The sequence below is a fragment of the Camelus dromedarius genome, chromosome 1 (assembly GCF_036321535.1).
Source record: "Camelus dromedarius isolate mCamDro1 chromosome 1, mCamDro1.pat, whole genome shotgun sequence".
NCBI classification, from domain to species: domain Eukaryota; kingdom Metazoa; phylum Chordata; class Mammalia; order Artiodactyla; family Camelidae; genus Camelus; species Camelus dromedarius.
In genome coordinates, this window is record NC_087436.1 from 50,741,061 (window position 1) to 50,756,277 (window position 15,217).

Genomic DNA, 15,217 nt, shown 5'->3' on the forward strand with positions numbered 1-15,217 from the left:
ATTACCAGCCATGTGCTAGGTGAAGGAGGTGCTCCTTTGCCAGTCCCTGTATGTTCTTTTACCTCACCTGACTGTAAGGGGAGCATATTGTGGTTTCACTTCTTTGTTTTCTGACCCATTTATTCAATGAACATTTCTGAGTTGTGTGTGTATATATTAAATCATTTGAGAGAACATACTGAATTTATCAAATAGATCTGCATGTTTTCATGTGTTTGAACATTAAAGGTCCACTTTTGTGTATATGTTCTGTAAAATACATACCTTTCTTTATGAATCACCTACAGTTGATTTTCTGATGTATTGGATATGTGAAAATATTTCTCTATGAAATGTTTTTCTTATTGCATGCCCTTACAGGTGATATTCTTAGTAACGTCCTGTCCTCTTTTCGGGACATACTTATTGGTGTGCTGGTAGGAGCTGTTTTGGGAATGTTTGTTCGATTTTTTCCAAGTAGAGATCAGGTAAGTAAAAAATAATCTATTTTTTTGGAAGTACAGTATTAGACATTTCTTTCAAAAATTTGAACTTTTGGAAGATCCATGAAATAATAAATTTAATATTTAGTTCTCTTTTGCCAAAAAGAGAAAGGCATCCAAAAAAATGCCTGCTTTCTGCTTAAAACTAATCACAGTTGTGATTGATACAGGTCAGTGGCCCTAGCGGAAGTCTTTGCTTCCTGATTTGGCAAATAAGGAATATCAGAAAAATGTACTTAATACAGAGTACCCTCTCCATTCCAACCCACCCTTTTCTTCAGTAACTTGCCTATTGACTCCTGACATTTTTTCCTAATCTTTCCCCCTCAAACTTTCCACTGAACAATTTTAAGGAAATATATTTCCATTTATCCCTGCATGTTTTAAATTCGCTTCCATCCCCTTTGACTGAGGCAACACTATCAAACTCAACCCTTTTGTGCCCTAAAGGACATGCCATTATTCTTGGATTTCCATAACTTCCATCTTAATTTCCCTGTAGCTATTGTCTTAGCTAAAGAGATATTTGAACATTTATTTTTAAGAATCCTTTGGATATGTTATATGGAACTACAGGTTACATGAGTCTCTTTTCTTTCATTCTTCTCTCACAGTTAAGATATTATAACCATTTTACTGATGTTTGTGTCAGAGATGTGTTAGAAGCTGAAATTTAACAATTGCAAATTTTCACTTGATACCAAGTCTGCTAAAGTATATGGTGAATGAGAAAGTCAAAATTTTAGACATTATTTGATGTTACATATAAAGACATGCTATCAAAGTTTAATAATAAATGATGGATAATATAAATATTGTATAATATATTTAATGTAAATTAATTTCCAAGAGTCCGTCTAATTCTAGAGAAAGCTTCCAGTGAAGAGAGCATTTCTGCTGTTGAGTATGTGTGTTTCTGCCGTCTTAGGCGGCCATCGCATTGGTATGAATGCAGCTGGAGGATTATGCACACTGGTACTGAGTTTCATTGCAGGGAATGGTTGGTCCAAAGAAAAGGTGAATATTTTTAATATGTCATTCTTAGAAAGATAATATAACTGCATTTTTTTTACATCTATAGTGGGCATTTAAGCAGTCTTCTCATTCTAGTTGGAAGATGTTCCAAAAGTTTGTATGTTCAAGGAAGTGAATGAATCAATCAACCAAAGAAATAAAATATTCAGGAAAAGGACCCTGAAATACACTAAAATGCAATCAGAAGTTGAGTTATCACATCAGGCCTTTCTATTTTCCAAGTTTTATGCAATATGACTGTAACTTTTATTGATTTTATTTATTATAATTTTAGTTATACAATTAATACATGAAAATATACTCAAAGTATTAAAACAATACAAAAGGCCCACACATGGAATAAAATGTAAAAGACTCGTTTTCCCCCACCATTCCCAAAATTCAAACCCCCTTCCCAGATCATTTCCTCTAATCACTCCTCTATTTGTAGACCTTTAGATCACTTCCATTTTTTTGTTATTATAAACAGTGCTGAACACTGAACAGTCCTGTTCATGTGTGGTTTTGCAAATCTACAAGTACTTCTGTAGGAATAGATTTCTAAAAATGAAATTTCTGAATTTAGAAACAGTATATTTCTGTTTTTGATGGGTACTGCCAAATTATCCCTTGAAAAGTTTATTTGCACTGTTTACTACCAACAGTGTAGGAGAGTCCCCTAATACCTAAACCCATCAACAAACTTGGATATTATCAGTCTTTCCTTTTTTTTTTTTTTTTTACAATCTGATAAGTAAGAAACTATGTAACATTGTTATTCCTTACTTACATTTCTCTCATTAGTGGTGGAGTAAGCTTCTCTTCATATATTTTTTATAACTGTCTATTCATATTCTTTTCCCACTTTTAATTGGTTTCTTTGCCTTTTTGTTCCTAATTTATAGAGTTCCTTTATATGTTAGGGCTAACTAATCCTTTGTTATGTATATATTGCATATAATTTTTGCTTATCTTCAGCTTTGCTTTTGATGTCTTTTGTATGGAAGTAAAATTTCCTATAATTAAAACTGTCAGTCAGTTCTTCCTTTTTGGTTTTGGGTTCTGTATCTTGTTTAAGAAGGGTTTTTTCACTCAAGATTATCAGATTATAAACATTATAATACCTTCTATATTATCATCTAATACTTTGGTAGTTTTGTTTTGCATTTAGTTCTTTAATTCTTCTGGGATTTATTTTTGTGAATGTTGTGAGGTAAGGATGTACATGTGTGTGTTTATATGTATTCATAGACATACATATGTATACATATAATATATATGCATATGAATTGGATAATCAGCTTTTGCCAAATTATTTATTGATTAATCCATTGCTTATTTGGTAATTTTTAAGTGCCTCTTTTAACATGTTCTAAACTGTCACTCACATACATATACATAAATTTACTTCTGGAATCTATTTAATCCTACTTAGCCATTCTTATGCCGATACCACTCTATTTTAAATTACTGTAGTTTTTCGTCTCAAAATCTAATATAGAAGATTCCCTCTTATTGTACCTATTTTTAAAGTATTTCTTGGCTGTTTCTGCCTATATTCTTTTCTTCGATAAATTTTAGAATCACCTTGAGAAGTTCCCTATTCAAAAATCATACTGGCATTTTGTTTAGTATTCAGATAAAATCATAATTATAAAAGAAATCAAATGACTAATCAATTACAATTAAATAAATAAATGAAAACTATTAGTTTTTTTACATGGCAAAGGAAATTAAACAATAAAGAATAAATAGGTTTTAAAGATTAAAAGTAATGAATAGGATAGTGCGCTATAAAGAAGAAAGAGTAATACTGGTTTTCCTCTGTTATTTCCTTTTTAAATTTTACTTTTATAAATGGTAACCAGAAAACCCAGTCATAAGGGGAATAGTTATGAAGACAGTTTATGCCCCAAACAAAAGATATCAAAGTTTCTCCTCCTGCGAAAAAAAAAAAAAACAAACCCAGACTGAGATTAAAAATCTCTTCATCCAAATTCCCGGAGAAGAGCCAGAGTACTGTTATGTCAGTAGGGGCATTTCCTGTAAGGACGTAGTTGTGGAAGTAGCACTGGGAGGGATTAGTCCCAGAAAGGGAAGCTGCGCAGCAACCAATTAAGACTCTATTACATGTTTTGATTTGGTTTTTAAGGAGAAAATAACTTTAAACTTGCATTGTATGTAGGTCCTTTGGAAGTAGGCCTAACAGATTACCAGAATTTTTTTTTCCCAGTAGGTTAGGACATATCAGGATTCACTTTCCTGGGATTGGGTCCCAGAATAATTACTAGTGGAGGTCTTCCCAACTCCCTTCTGAGAGCTGAAATGTGTGAATGATCTTCAGTATGTTCTCACCAGGCATAATGAGGTTCTATCTCTGTTCAGTTGCCTTACAAAGAAAAGCTAGAACTCTTAACTGCACCGTCATGACATGTATGGAAATCCAAAGACCTTAATTGTTCCATGACAAATTTACCAAAAGATATTTTACTTTATTGCTTTGTAGATTTCTTTTAATCAAATTTCTACCTAAGTGTTTGTGTAAAAGAATTAACCCACTCACTTAATTTTTATTGTTTTAACATTTCTTCTACAAATATAATATCTTAAGTTTATTAAACGTTAAGAGAGACTTTAAACTTCTGAATTGCCAATACTTTTATGTGTCACATTAACTGAAAATGTATTACTCTTTTCTACAGATTAAAGTCCAAAAAATTATTGGAACTGCATGGAATATTTTTCAACCCCTTCTTTTTGGTTTGGTTGGAGCAGAAGTATCTGTTATCTCTCTTCAGTCAAATGCTATTGGTAAGAATGATTAGAACCACAGAAAATAGAAGATTTGAAAATATTTAAGAAAACTTTGAATAATTTTTATTTTTATTTATAATATGCTATAAGGACCTTCTTCAGAAGCTCGTGTTGTAACATGTATTTATTCTTCCTTACCATGTATGCTCTTTGTAACAAAAAACAACCCTGAATATCTTCCCTGAGTGATCTAAGGAAATGAAGATTAGAATTCTTTTCTGAGGGGAAATAGTGGATACCATCAGTACCTTTTGAATGCTTTCATTTATAGTAAAAGTTCAAAGTCTGTTAGCTCAAAATTAAATAAATATACCCTATCTTATTTTTCATTATACTCCACCATCAGGTTATCTCTTGCACTTTACATAGAAACCTCAGTCATATTTGTTTTTTTATGATTATTATTTTTACTTAAAAAATAAAGGTATAAAGAGACAATAACCTTAAAATGCTTTCAACCCTTTTGCAAGTCATATCTCTAGGCATAAAGAACCACTTCTTCCCAAATACTGTGTTTCTTATGTTTGTTTTTATCTGTTGTAGGCATTTGTGTTACTACCTTGAGTTTGGCATTATTGGTTCGAATTTCTTTTACATTTGTATTGACGTGTTTTACTGGCTTTAAATTTAAGGAGAAAATATTTATTGCTTTATCGTGGATGCCCAAAGCTACAGTCCAGGTAAGAACATATTAAATCATTCTGATAATTTTAATGTTGATTTTTTTTAATTCTAAATGAAAAGTGTTACTTCAGTCACCAAATGTGGGGTATTAGCCTTACTTTTAAAATCCTTGATTGAGCATAAGTACTCACTAAAATTAATGTAATTTTTTAAAAACTCAGTTCTAAAAGGAATTTTTCTGAAATTGAAAAATGTGCTTTTAATGACAAATACTTCCTCAACTTTAAAAACATTTTTCTATTTTACCAATATATACAATGAGTCTATCTGAAAATTGGAATTTTTACATTTTGCTGAACATTATAGAGCTAAATGTTATTATTTTAAAGTAGAGACACATTAATTCTTTTTATTTTTTTAATTGAAGTAGTCAGTTACAATGTGTCAATTTCTGGTGTACAGCATAATGTTTCAGTCATACACGTACATACATATATTCCTTTTCATATTCTTTTTCATTATAGGTTACTACAAGATATAATTCTTTTTAAAATATATCTTTCCTACCCCTGCCACCCACTCTACCGTACATGAATGTACATATATTATTTTTAATTATGTACTTAATTTGTATGACTATGTTATTAATGACTGATTCTCTCCTCTAGACTATACAGGAAGGATAAGAACAGTGTCTGGTTTTTTTGTTATTTTTCTGCTAACACTTAACACAATGCCTAGCATGCAGGAGGTACACAATAAATAAGCACTGCATGCCTACAAGAATGAATGATGAATGACAGAATGAACAAAAAGGAAGACCTTGTAGTTTTGCTTTCTGATTCAGTGATAAGGTATTGCTACTTATTGTCAGCCTGCTTACCCTGGCAACATAATGTCTTGATTTCCTGAAATTCTTTTCTCCATTGTTATTCCAAAACATTGGCTCTTGAGTTTCCATGCAACAAAACTCTTTATATGTCTTGGTTAAAAAAGTAGATCCCTGGGACTAGGCTGCGTGTTTTGAATACCATGTTATTTGCCTATAACCTTAGGCAAGTTACTTTATAATCTCTCAGTGCCCAGCGTATAGATTCCAAACTTGTCAGTTTTACTATATCACACTGCCTCCCAGTAGGAAGAACAAGAAGATGGACAGCAAAATCCTAGAGAACCATAAGAAACCTTAGCATTTGTGTTGTCTTTTTGCAGCCAAGAACCTGGTGGTGTAGGTAGAGGCAAATAAGCATAACCCTGGTTCAGTTAGAAGTCCTGAGCTTCTGAAGGTAATGTGAGCACTCAAAAAAGAAATTTAAACAGGGGAATGCTGAGATGACAAGAACACAAAATCAGCCCCAAAATGTCTGTACACTGATTTGTCACTATTTCACTCTCCTTCCAGATATATTTGCTAGGAAGAACATAGAATTGATGAGTAATTTATGACAATTCTTCAGCACTTTAAGTCTTGTCTCCTTTCTAGTAGTCTGGTACTAGGTTTTTTGTTTGTTTTAACAGAACTGTTTACTTTTGTTGTATGTTAACTCCATTTAACATTTTTCTTTATGCTTCATCTTTTTCTCCTCTAAATATAGGCTGTATTAGGTCCTCTGGCTCTAGAAAGAGCAAGAATCAGCGCACCTCATTTGGAACCATATTCGAGGGATGTGATGACAATAGCTTTTCTAGCCATCTTGATCACAGCTCCAAATGGGGCTGTAATTATTGGCATTCTGGGGCCCAAAGTACTTACTCGCCGTGACCCAAGCAAAATGAAAGTGGAATTGTCAGAATTAGAATTACATTAAAAAGTTGACTTGCCGTCACCTGCCTGTTTCTCTTAATGAATTCTCTTACATGAGAGAAAAATTAAAAGGTTCAAATATGTGGAGACTGTACATAGAACCAAGGATTTAATAAATATATGATTTTACTACAGACTTTCCTATGACTTTTTATTCCAAAGTAAATTTAATAAAAATAATAAAAATAGAATGCCTTCTTAGTATTTATGTATTTCAAGAACAAAGTAAATTTATAAATACTGAAATTTTAAAGAATCCATTAGGCTGGATTTGCTGCCATAATGCAAACTAAGCATAATTTTAAAATTAAATGAACCTAATAACAGAAAGATAAGGTAAGATAAGTCTCTAAATAGGAGAAGTAGAACTATCAGGTTAATAATTCAATTAAGAAGGTCACCAGAAAAGGGGAAAAAAATGACAAGAATAAAACATACCAACTTTAAATGGGTCAACCAAGTGCATTTTAAATTCTGATTTTAGTGACTATCTGAATAAATATGTTAAGTAAAAGAACCAAAGTTAGACTTACATTTCTTCTGCAGACCCTTAAAATGACAGTCTGGTTAAATAGTTTTTAAACGAAACATATCTGTAATATTTATTTGCAGATATAGAATTAAATCACAAGTGGAAATGAATTATAATTTTTCAGTTAGTATAAAACAATGTAGGAATTAAAGTCAGTCTGCAAAAATGAAAGACTAGTTGACTATTGTCCACATGAGACTTTTTTTTCTTAGTGATACAGTATCACCTTTAAATTCTGGCTGATGAAATCTGCTCTATGTAGAATCCATCACAAGCAAAATGCAGTTTCAGTTGATTTTCAAGGTTCTTTATTTTAAAGTTAGAAGGGTCATGTAAAGTATCTTCTCAAATAGCCTTCATGAATGGCCTCCTAGAAATTGTTCAGATTTCTTTGGCAAAAGCCAAATATAGGGACTAAACATTACTTTGGTTTCTCTCCTCCCTCTTCTATATAAGCAAGGTATTAAAATAGCACAAAATATGAATTTACACATGAATTTACAAAGTAACACAACTGTAATTTAAGGCAACCAAAATTATGTATCTATTCCTACTAAGCCTGAGACCTTTCACAAAATACATTGCTAGAACTGCCAAAAGTTCAAACACACCCAGATAATTTTGGGAGAAGATAAACTAGCTACTGTTCTAATAGCATTTCCATCTGTCCTTTTACAGCTTGGCACATTTGTGACCCTATGCCTCATTTTCAACTATTTTAATTCTAGTACTAAAATTTTAAAAATTTAAACTGCACCAATGTTTTGACTAATGTTTAAATCATGAGGGCATATCATTTGTACTAGTAACAAAATGAAAATATATTTACATTCATAAGATTGTGTCTTATATTTACAAGATTAGATTTTAAAATAAAAAATTGATCTTAATAGAAGATAAATCATATCCAGAATGAGGACATATGTTTCTAATTAAGGGGAAACTGTCATTTTTGTGATTTATAGATTTTTTTCTTAAATTTAATGTATTAAATTTGTTTTATATGTTCATTAGACCAAAACATTCTACTTTTTAAGGTAGTCTTACAGGTATCCATGCTTAATATGAATTTAAAATTTTCTACTTAGAAAAATTCTTTTATATAAATTAATTAATGTCATTTAAAAATTACAACCAGTTAACAATGTATACAATATTCAAATGTTCAGAGTATTTAAACAGATAAATACAAGAATATTGTTCTTCATAAATTTATCAAGTGTGTCTTTGATTCTTTGATAATTTGTTTTCTGCTGTTTAAGGAATTTTTATTAAAGCAAGAATTTTATAATACAAGTTAGATTTCCTTGCTCCATTATCAATTTTGTTATTTAAAACAGAAGTGACATTCTTAGCCATTTCACAGTAAAAAAAATTATAAAATTAAAGGGACATTTTAAATTTTGTGCTCTGCTGAAAATTGTTTTCCTCAGGGTCTATAAAACATTCAATTGTTTTTTATATTTTGCTGATTCTTTTGCGTTTTTTGTGTGTATGTTTAAACAAGTAAGTAATCTAGGACTAGCATTATGTTTGCTAGACCTGACATTTGCTCAGTGCATAAAGTTCAAAGTTTGTTTTTCCTTTTTAAATTTATATTTTGTAATTTTTCTATATTATTTAAGTTTTTGATGTTTAGACATTTTTCTGTGGTGAAACACAAGTTTCTCTTCATGATCCCTGGTCAATTTTAAACAGTTGGAACCCCAGTGGCACTGTTAACTGCTTCCTGGGCAGCCTCTTCAACTTTGTGTGTTTATAGTACAGTAAAGCTTCGTCAGCCTTAGAACAGAGAGATTCTGGAGATTCAAGCATATGAAGAAGTTCTGAATTATTCCAACTTCCAACAACATCCCAGTGATTTTTACCAGCAAGACTAGTGTGCGTGTCTTTAATAAGGGGAAAGAGGAATTCACCCAAATTTGCTTTTATACTTGGGGAGGGGCAAATGCCAACATGGAAACAGTCAAAGGCTCTTGACCTTGTACATGAACAGCAATCTGCCGCATAGTAACTTGTGGCTGGGAATTAAAATATTGAAGCCTGCAGACTCCCACAGCATGTTTATACTTTGGAGGAGTATGGACAGCAGGAATAGCTGCAGCAGCAGTTGCTGCAGTTTTGGACCCACTGTCTGTGTTGATGTGTTAGCAACGCTATTGACGTGACTTGTGGGAACTATAAAGAAGCTAGACTTGTAATACTAAACGTTTTGGAGCAACTGGACAGAGACCACCGGGCCTATTTAGCAATGGATGAGATCCGGCACCCTGAGCAGTCCAGCGACAACTTGGTCTTAGATGAGCAACTAGGAGGATGCCTGCAGCACGGCTCTGAGTCTGGGCTAGCTGCCATGAAGTAGCCTGAAGGAGGCGTGTCCGGTTTTGTAGTTGTCTGTGGCTGCTGATTGCTTGGTACTAGCTGCTACATCATCACCACCAGTGCCAGAAGTCCCTTGTATTCTTTGCAGCCCAACTCATGATTTTTTAAATATGCAGTGTGTCTCAGCCCATCATTGTTTATTTCTTGATTTTCAGCTTGTCCCAGATATGGCCCCTGGGTTCCTTCACACTTGTTTCTGCACTCTGTGGACATGGTGCCATAATGTTTGAATGCTTTCTTCCTTTCAGGCCTAGCAAGCTGTCCAGATTCATATTGCATTTTCCCTACTCCAGACCTGGAATCAGCTATTCTCCAAAAGACACTGGTACCTTTCCATGAGGATAGGTATGTTGAAACCAAACTGGAGTCCAAAACTGTTCACTATCACTGGAGTATCATTGCATCTAGACCTTTTCAGTAAATATTGCTAAGAAATATATGTTTTGGCAATCACTACACTTGCAGTATGAACTGTAGAATAAAAACAGTGCTGTTTTTAATATTACTGATGATTTTAGAATATAATTCATTAGCACTGATTATATTTAGTCAAAATCCCTTCAGTGCTGATTAATGAAGAGAAAAAGTGAATGTCATATAAAACTGCAGTTACAGGACATAGGTTCTGTAAAATAACTAGATATGTTAAAGTTTTCTAAGTCATAGTTTTTAAATCATTTTTAAAAATCTATAAAAGACATGAGATCAAGTTGATAATTCTAAGTCAAATGTATCATTATAGGGCTTTTGCCTAACTTCTTTTATCTTTTTTGTCTTATAATGAATATCTTGATTCCTAATAATATTAATATAATATTAATTAGCTTTATCTTATAATATTAAAAATTCAAAATAACAATACCAATATTATTACTTACAATAAACTACTGAATTAAAGATATTTTATAGTTCAATTTGCTCTTAGGCTATAACTCATCAAAGATATTCAATAAGAGTACTGAATTTTAAAGTTACTTGATGTAATTCTTCATGTAATTACCAAAATACACATATTTTGAGATACCGCTCTATTTGTTTATTTCCATTTGCTTTCAGTTCTAAGATTTCCTTCTAAACAAGATATAAGTATAAATTTGAAATATGTAAAACATTGATATGATTTGAAAGTCCAATGTGTATGAAGTTAGTTTTAGAGAACTCTTGCTTCTTTTCCTGTCCCTTAAGAATTCTACCCCATTTCCTTTATTTAGTTTTTGGTTTCTTCTTCCAGTATTTCTTTTAGCAAATATAAACAGGCACGTATCTTTGAAATTTATCCCTCTCTAAGTACACAAGTGGCAGCATTCTGTATACACTTCTCTGTCCCACGTCAGTACGTAGAAATTGTCCTCATTTCTGTTTACCACTGAGTAGTACTGCATTGTGGCTCTGTTACAGTTTATGCAGTCTACTGATGAAGATTCTTTCCAGTCTTTTGCTGTTATAAAAAATCCTACAGTGAATGAATGCAAGTATTTTTGGTATGTGGGGGGGGGGGGGTGCACGCGCACACGCTCTTGGGCAGTCTTTTCTAGGGTCACACCAAGAGCATTTACTGTCAAACTTTGGGATTTTTGCCAGTAAATGATAAATGAGAGATGGTTTTTCAGTGTAATTTTAAAATAAGTTCCTATGTTTATGAGTGGACATCTTTTCATAGCTTTAAAGGCTATTTTCCTTTGTTTTTTCTGTAAACCATCTGTTCATGTCCTGTATCCATTCATCAGATTTTGGGTATTTCTGTTTTCTGTTTTATTAAAGATCTTTATGTAGGAGATAACAGTTATCTGTGATATAAATTGCAAATATTTTCTCCACTTTTTCTTTTATCTTTTATTTTGCTAGTGGTGCTTCTTTTTGTTAAGCAGAAGAGTTTTCTTTTCATATAGTTGAATATGTGAATCTTTTTCTTCATGCTTCTAGATGCTGATTCATAGTTAGGAAGGAGATCAATCATTTTCCCCCCTAGCACTGTATGCTTTTATTTTTCCCTTTTACTTCTCTAGTGCACGTCTAATGTATCCTGATACAAAAGGTGGGATATAAATTCAACGTTAAATTTTTGCAAATGATCATCTAGTTATCTGATGTTGTATTAGTTCGGTAGCACTGCCAAAATGAAGTACCACTAACTAGGTGGCTTGCAAAACAGAAACATTCTTTCACAGTTCTGGAGGTTGGAAGTCCAAAGTCAAGGTGGCCACAGAGCCTTGTTTCCCAAAAGCCTCCAGGAGGGATCCTTCCTTGTGTCTTCCAGCTTATTGTAGTCCCAGGCGTTCCTCGGCTTATGGGTTCATCACTCCAGTCTCTGCTCCCATCTTCACATGAGGTTCTCCCTGTGTGTCTGCGCCATCCTCGCTTTGTGCATGTTTCTGTGTCCAAATTTCCCCTTCTTATCATGACGCCAGTCATATGGGGTTAGGGACTCAGTCTTCTCCAGTATGGCCTCAACTTAACTAATTACATCTGCAATAATCCTATTTCCAAATAAGGTCACATTCTGAGGTACTGAGGGTTAGGATTTAACGTATCTTTTGGGGGACAATTCAACCATATTAAGTACCATTTGTTAAAATAGACTTTTTTTCTCCCTGTGATTTGAGGTGTCTTTTTTATCATGTATTAAATTTTCATATATACTTGAGTCTATTTCTGAAATTTTATTGTATTCCACTATTTATCTGTTTATCTGCTAATACCAGAATATTTTAGTTTTAGTAGCTTTATGGTCCTTGTCTTTCACACAAAAAAAGTTCTTTTTCTGATTGTGCTATGAAAGTCAAAAGTGAAATCAAGGATGTCGTAATATACTATCAGACAATCTATTCAGAAAAATTATGCCTGCCAAGTCAACATTTGATTTATTCTTTGTTAGTTCAAAGAATTTAAAAAGAGTTGCATTCACAGCCTACTCTAAACATAAGCTAAGACAGACTGTTTCATACTTTGTCATTTCTTTTTAAAGTCACAAACATTCATTTCTTTCCATCTTTTTAGATGAATTCACTTTGTGATTTTTTTTTTTAAATCTCAATTTTCCTTAAGTAATGAAGACCTTCAATACCACAGTTTGGTTTCTTTTCTAACAAGGATGTCTGCTTCCTCCTGTCCCCAGTTCAAGGCACTGTAGAGTGCCCCAGTCCAGTCCCACAGCGCAGGGGTCTTCTCTCAGTCAATCCCCTTATTGTCTGGTGGTTCCCTTAGGGCACACATGGGACCCAGCACATGAAAGCATGTTTCCTAGGGGCCAGACAGTTTGACGTGTGAGATAGTTTGATGTGTGAAGGCTCAGAGCACAGGCCATGCAGGCTCCCATTAATACAGTAGAGGGACAGCTGCTGGGCAAGGGTCTGAGGCAAAGGAAATAGCTGTTCCTACTCACATGCAGGCTTGTGGGGGAAATGGTTCTGTGTCAAACAGCTCCTGGAGGCACAAGCAGTGTCCTTGCCAGAGTTCTGGGCTGGGACTGCATAGCACATCTCTTGAATCCTAACCTTTCATGAAGCATTCTTTTCTCCTTTCTCTCCTTGGGGGCTCTGCTCTCTCTCTTCTTAACCCTAGAAGCTGCTTCCCCCAACCCCATCCCAATATCCTGATGGCTCCAAGTAAATATTACACAAATTGGAAACATCTTGGATTTTTTTAAAAGTGTATTTCAATACATAAAAGTATATTTCAATACATGAAAGTATATTTCAATACCCATTCTGCCAAGGGTAGCTGTCCTAAATTCCTATAAACACTCCTTGGATAGGGTGTTAGCTTTAGTGTCTTTAAAACTCAATTTCATTTTTGAAATTGTCTTTTTTTGCTCCATGTCTTTAGCAGGCATTACATTACATTTTTTTTCTTTTCTTTGGAATATAGTTTTTCCAGAATTTCTTTTTTTTCATTGTAGTATAATTGATTTCTAATATTATATTGTTTGGGATGTACAACATGGTGATTCAAAATTTTATAGATTATATTCAATTTATAATTAGTACAAAATATTGGCTGTATTGCTGTATAATATATTCTTTTAGCTTATTTATTTTATATGTAATAGTTTGTAAATCTTACTCCCCTACCTTTATCATTCTCTTCCCCTTTCCCTCTGCCAACTGGTAATTGCTGGTTATACAATGAACTATATAGCTCCTTAGCTCTGCTGCTGATCTTGCACCCTCAACTGATCATCTCCCTTCTCTGCTATCCACGTGCTGTCTGTTCTACATTCCTCTCTTCCTTAGCTAGCGCCTCTGCTGGTCCAGGTCACTAACTCGTGGAGTGACCCAGATCATCACCCCTGAGTGGTATGAGCTCAGGTCACCATTCCCCCTCAACTGAATGCTCAACCATGGCTAATACCCTTGTCTACTTAAATTGAGCCATTAAAATGGAACACGATTTTACCTAGAGATACCCTAGTGTACCACTTGGGTGTCAGACACATTCCTCTGTGCTTCTATTCTGTAACAGCATTGAAGTACAGGAATAAGAAGCAAAAATTTCCAGGAAGATCACTGGAACTTATAGTAAATGTGCCAGTGATTCTTCCACCATTGATTCTTTTTCTACTGGAGATATGGGATTATATAATGGTCATTGATCTAGCCTGTATGCTGATGACCCATCCTTATACCTTTGAAGAGCTTCTAAGGTTTTTTCATCACTGTATCAGTTTCACAGCTTCTGGTTGTTATGTTTTATGATGGGAATCACTGAATCACATTGTCAAATGTCCACAGCTGCAACTGCTGTGCTGTGAAGAGCCTTCCTTGAACCAATGCAGTGATGTGCAGGATTCCATGTTGATGGGTCATTCTGGTGCTGATTGAGGCCATGTGAGAAGGAAAGACAAACCCATACGTAGAATGAGCATCAGTTCCAGTGAGGATGAATTGTTCTTCCTGTATGGAAGGGATCCGATGTACTCAAATTACACTGTGTGACTCTATGGTCTTTTTGAAAAATGGTATCATATTGAGGCATCATTGTGGCTTTCTGTTGCTAGCAGATTGGACATTCAGCAGCAGCATGGTTAGATCAGCCTTCTTTAGTGGGAACTTCTGCTATTTGGGCCTCTGCCTAGCCTCCACTCCCTCATTATATTTATGTACCAATGGTGCCAGTACTAAGGTGACCAAATGGAAGAGGCTGGCTGACATCAGCTGGATGAATCATTTTGTCTACTGGTGGTTGGTAGATGCCCTCTGTGGGAGTTAACATGTGATATAAAATCTTCATAATTTTTGTCTGTTCCCATAGGTCTCTCCCTATGCCTCTTTCCCAGGTGTCTTCATCTCCAATCTTCCAAACTTTCTCCTTCCAACTTGTCACCTACCAGCCAAGCCATTTGACCATGAATCTGAATACATTCTAGCCTCAGGCCACTCCTCTCTCCATGCAAAGTGAATGACAAGGTGCACAGTTCGAAGTTCTGCCTATTGGGATAATTTCATCTTACTGCTATCTTTCCAGAGCTAAAGTAGGCAGCCATCCAATTTTGGCTTCCATCCACATCTTGAGATGGCCTTTCAATGGACCAAATTTAGCTTTTTTCCTCCTTAAGCAACTTGGGAC

At 34.1% G+C, this 15,217-nt stretch overlaps 1 protein-coding gene across 4 annotated transcripts in view; it reads left to right on the plus strand.

The window, feature by feature from the left end:
- The window catches only part of SLC9B1 (solute carrier family 9 member B1), a 50,416-nt gene extending 40,188 nt beyond the window's left edge, over positions 1–10,228 (plus strand). For 3 of the 4 annotated variants that reach the window (XM_064484521.1, XM_064484525.1, XM_064484532.1), the window contains 5 exons: positions 361–467; positions 1,350–1,499; positions 4,199–4,307; positions 4,854–4,990; positions 6,530–6,862. In XM_064484521.1, the coding sequence (XP_064340591.1) occupies positions 361–467; positions 1,350–1,499; positions 4,199–4,307; positions 4,854–4,990; positions 6,530–6,742 (716 nt within the window). In that variant the 3' untranslated portion in view covers positions 6,743–6,862. Of the gene's footprint in view, positions 1–360; positions 468–1,349; positions 1,500–4,198; positions 4,308–4,853; positions 4,991–6,529; positions 6,863–9,900 lie in introns of those variants that run through there. The other variant, XM_064484528.1, reaches the window with a different exon arrangement.
- Positions 10,229–15,217: the final 4,989 nt, after the last annotated feature.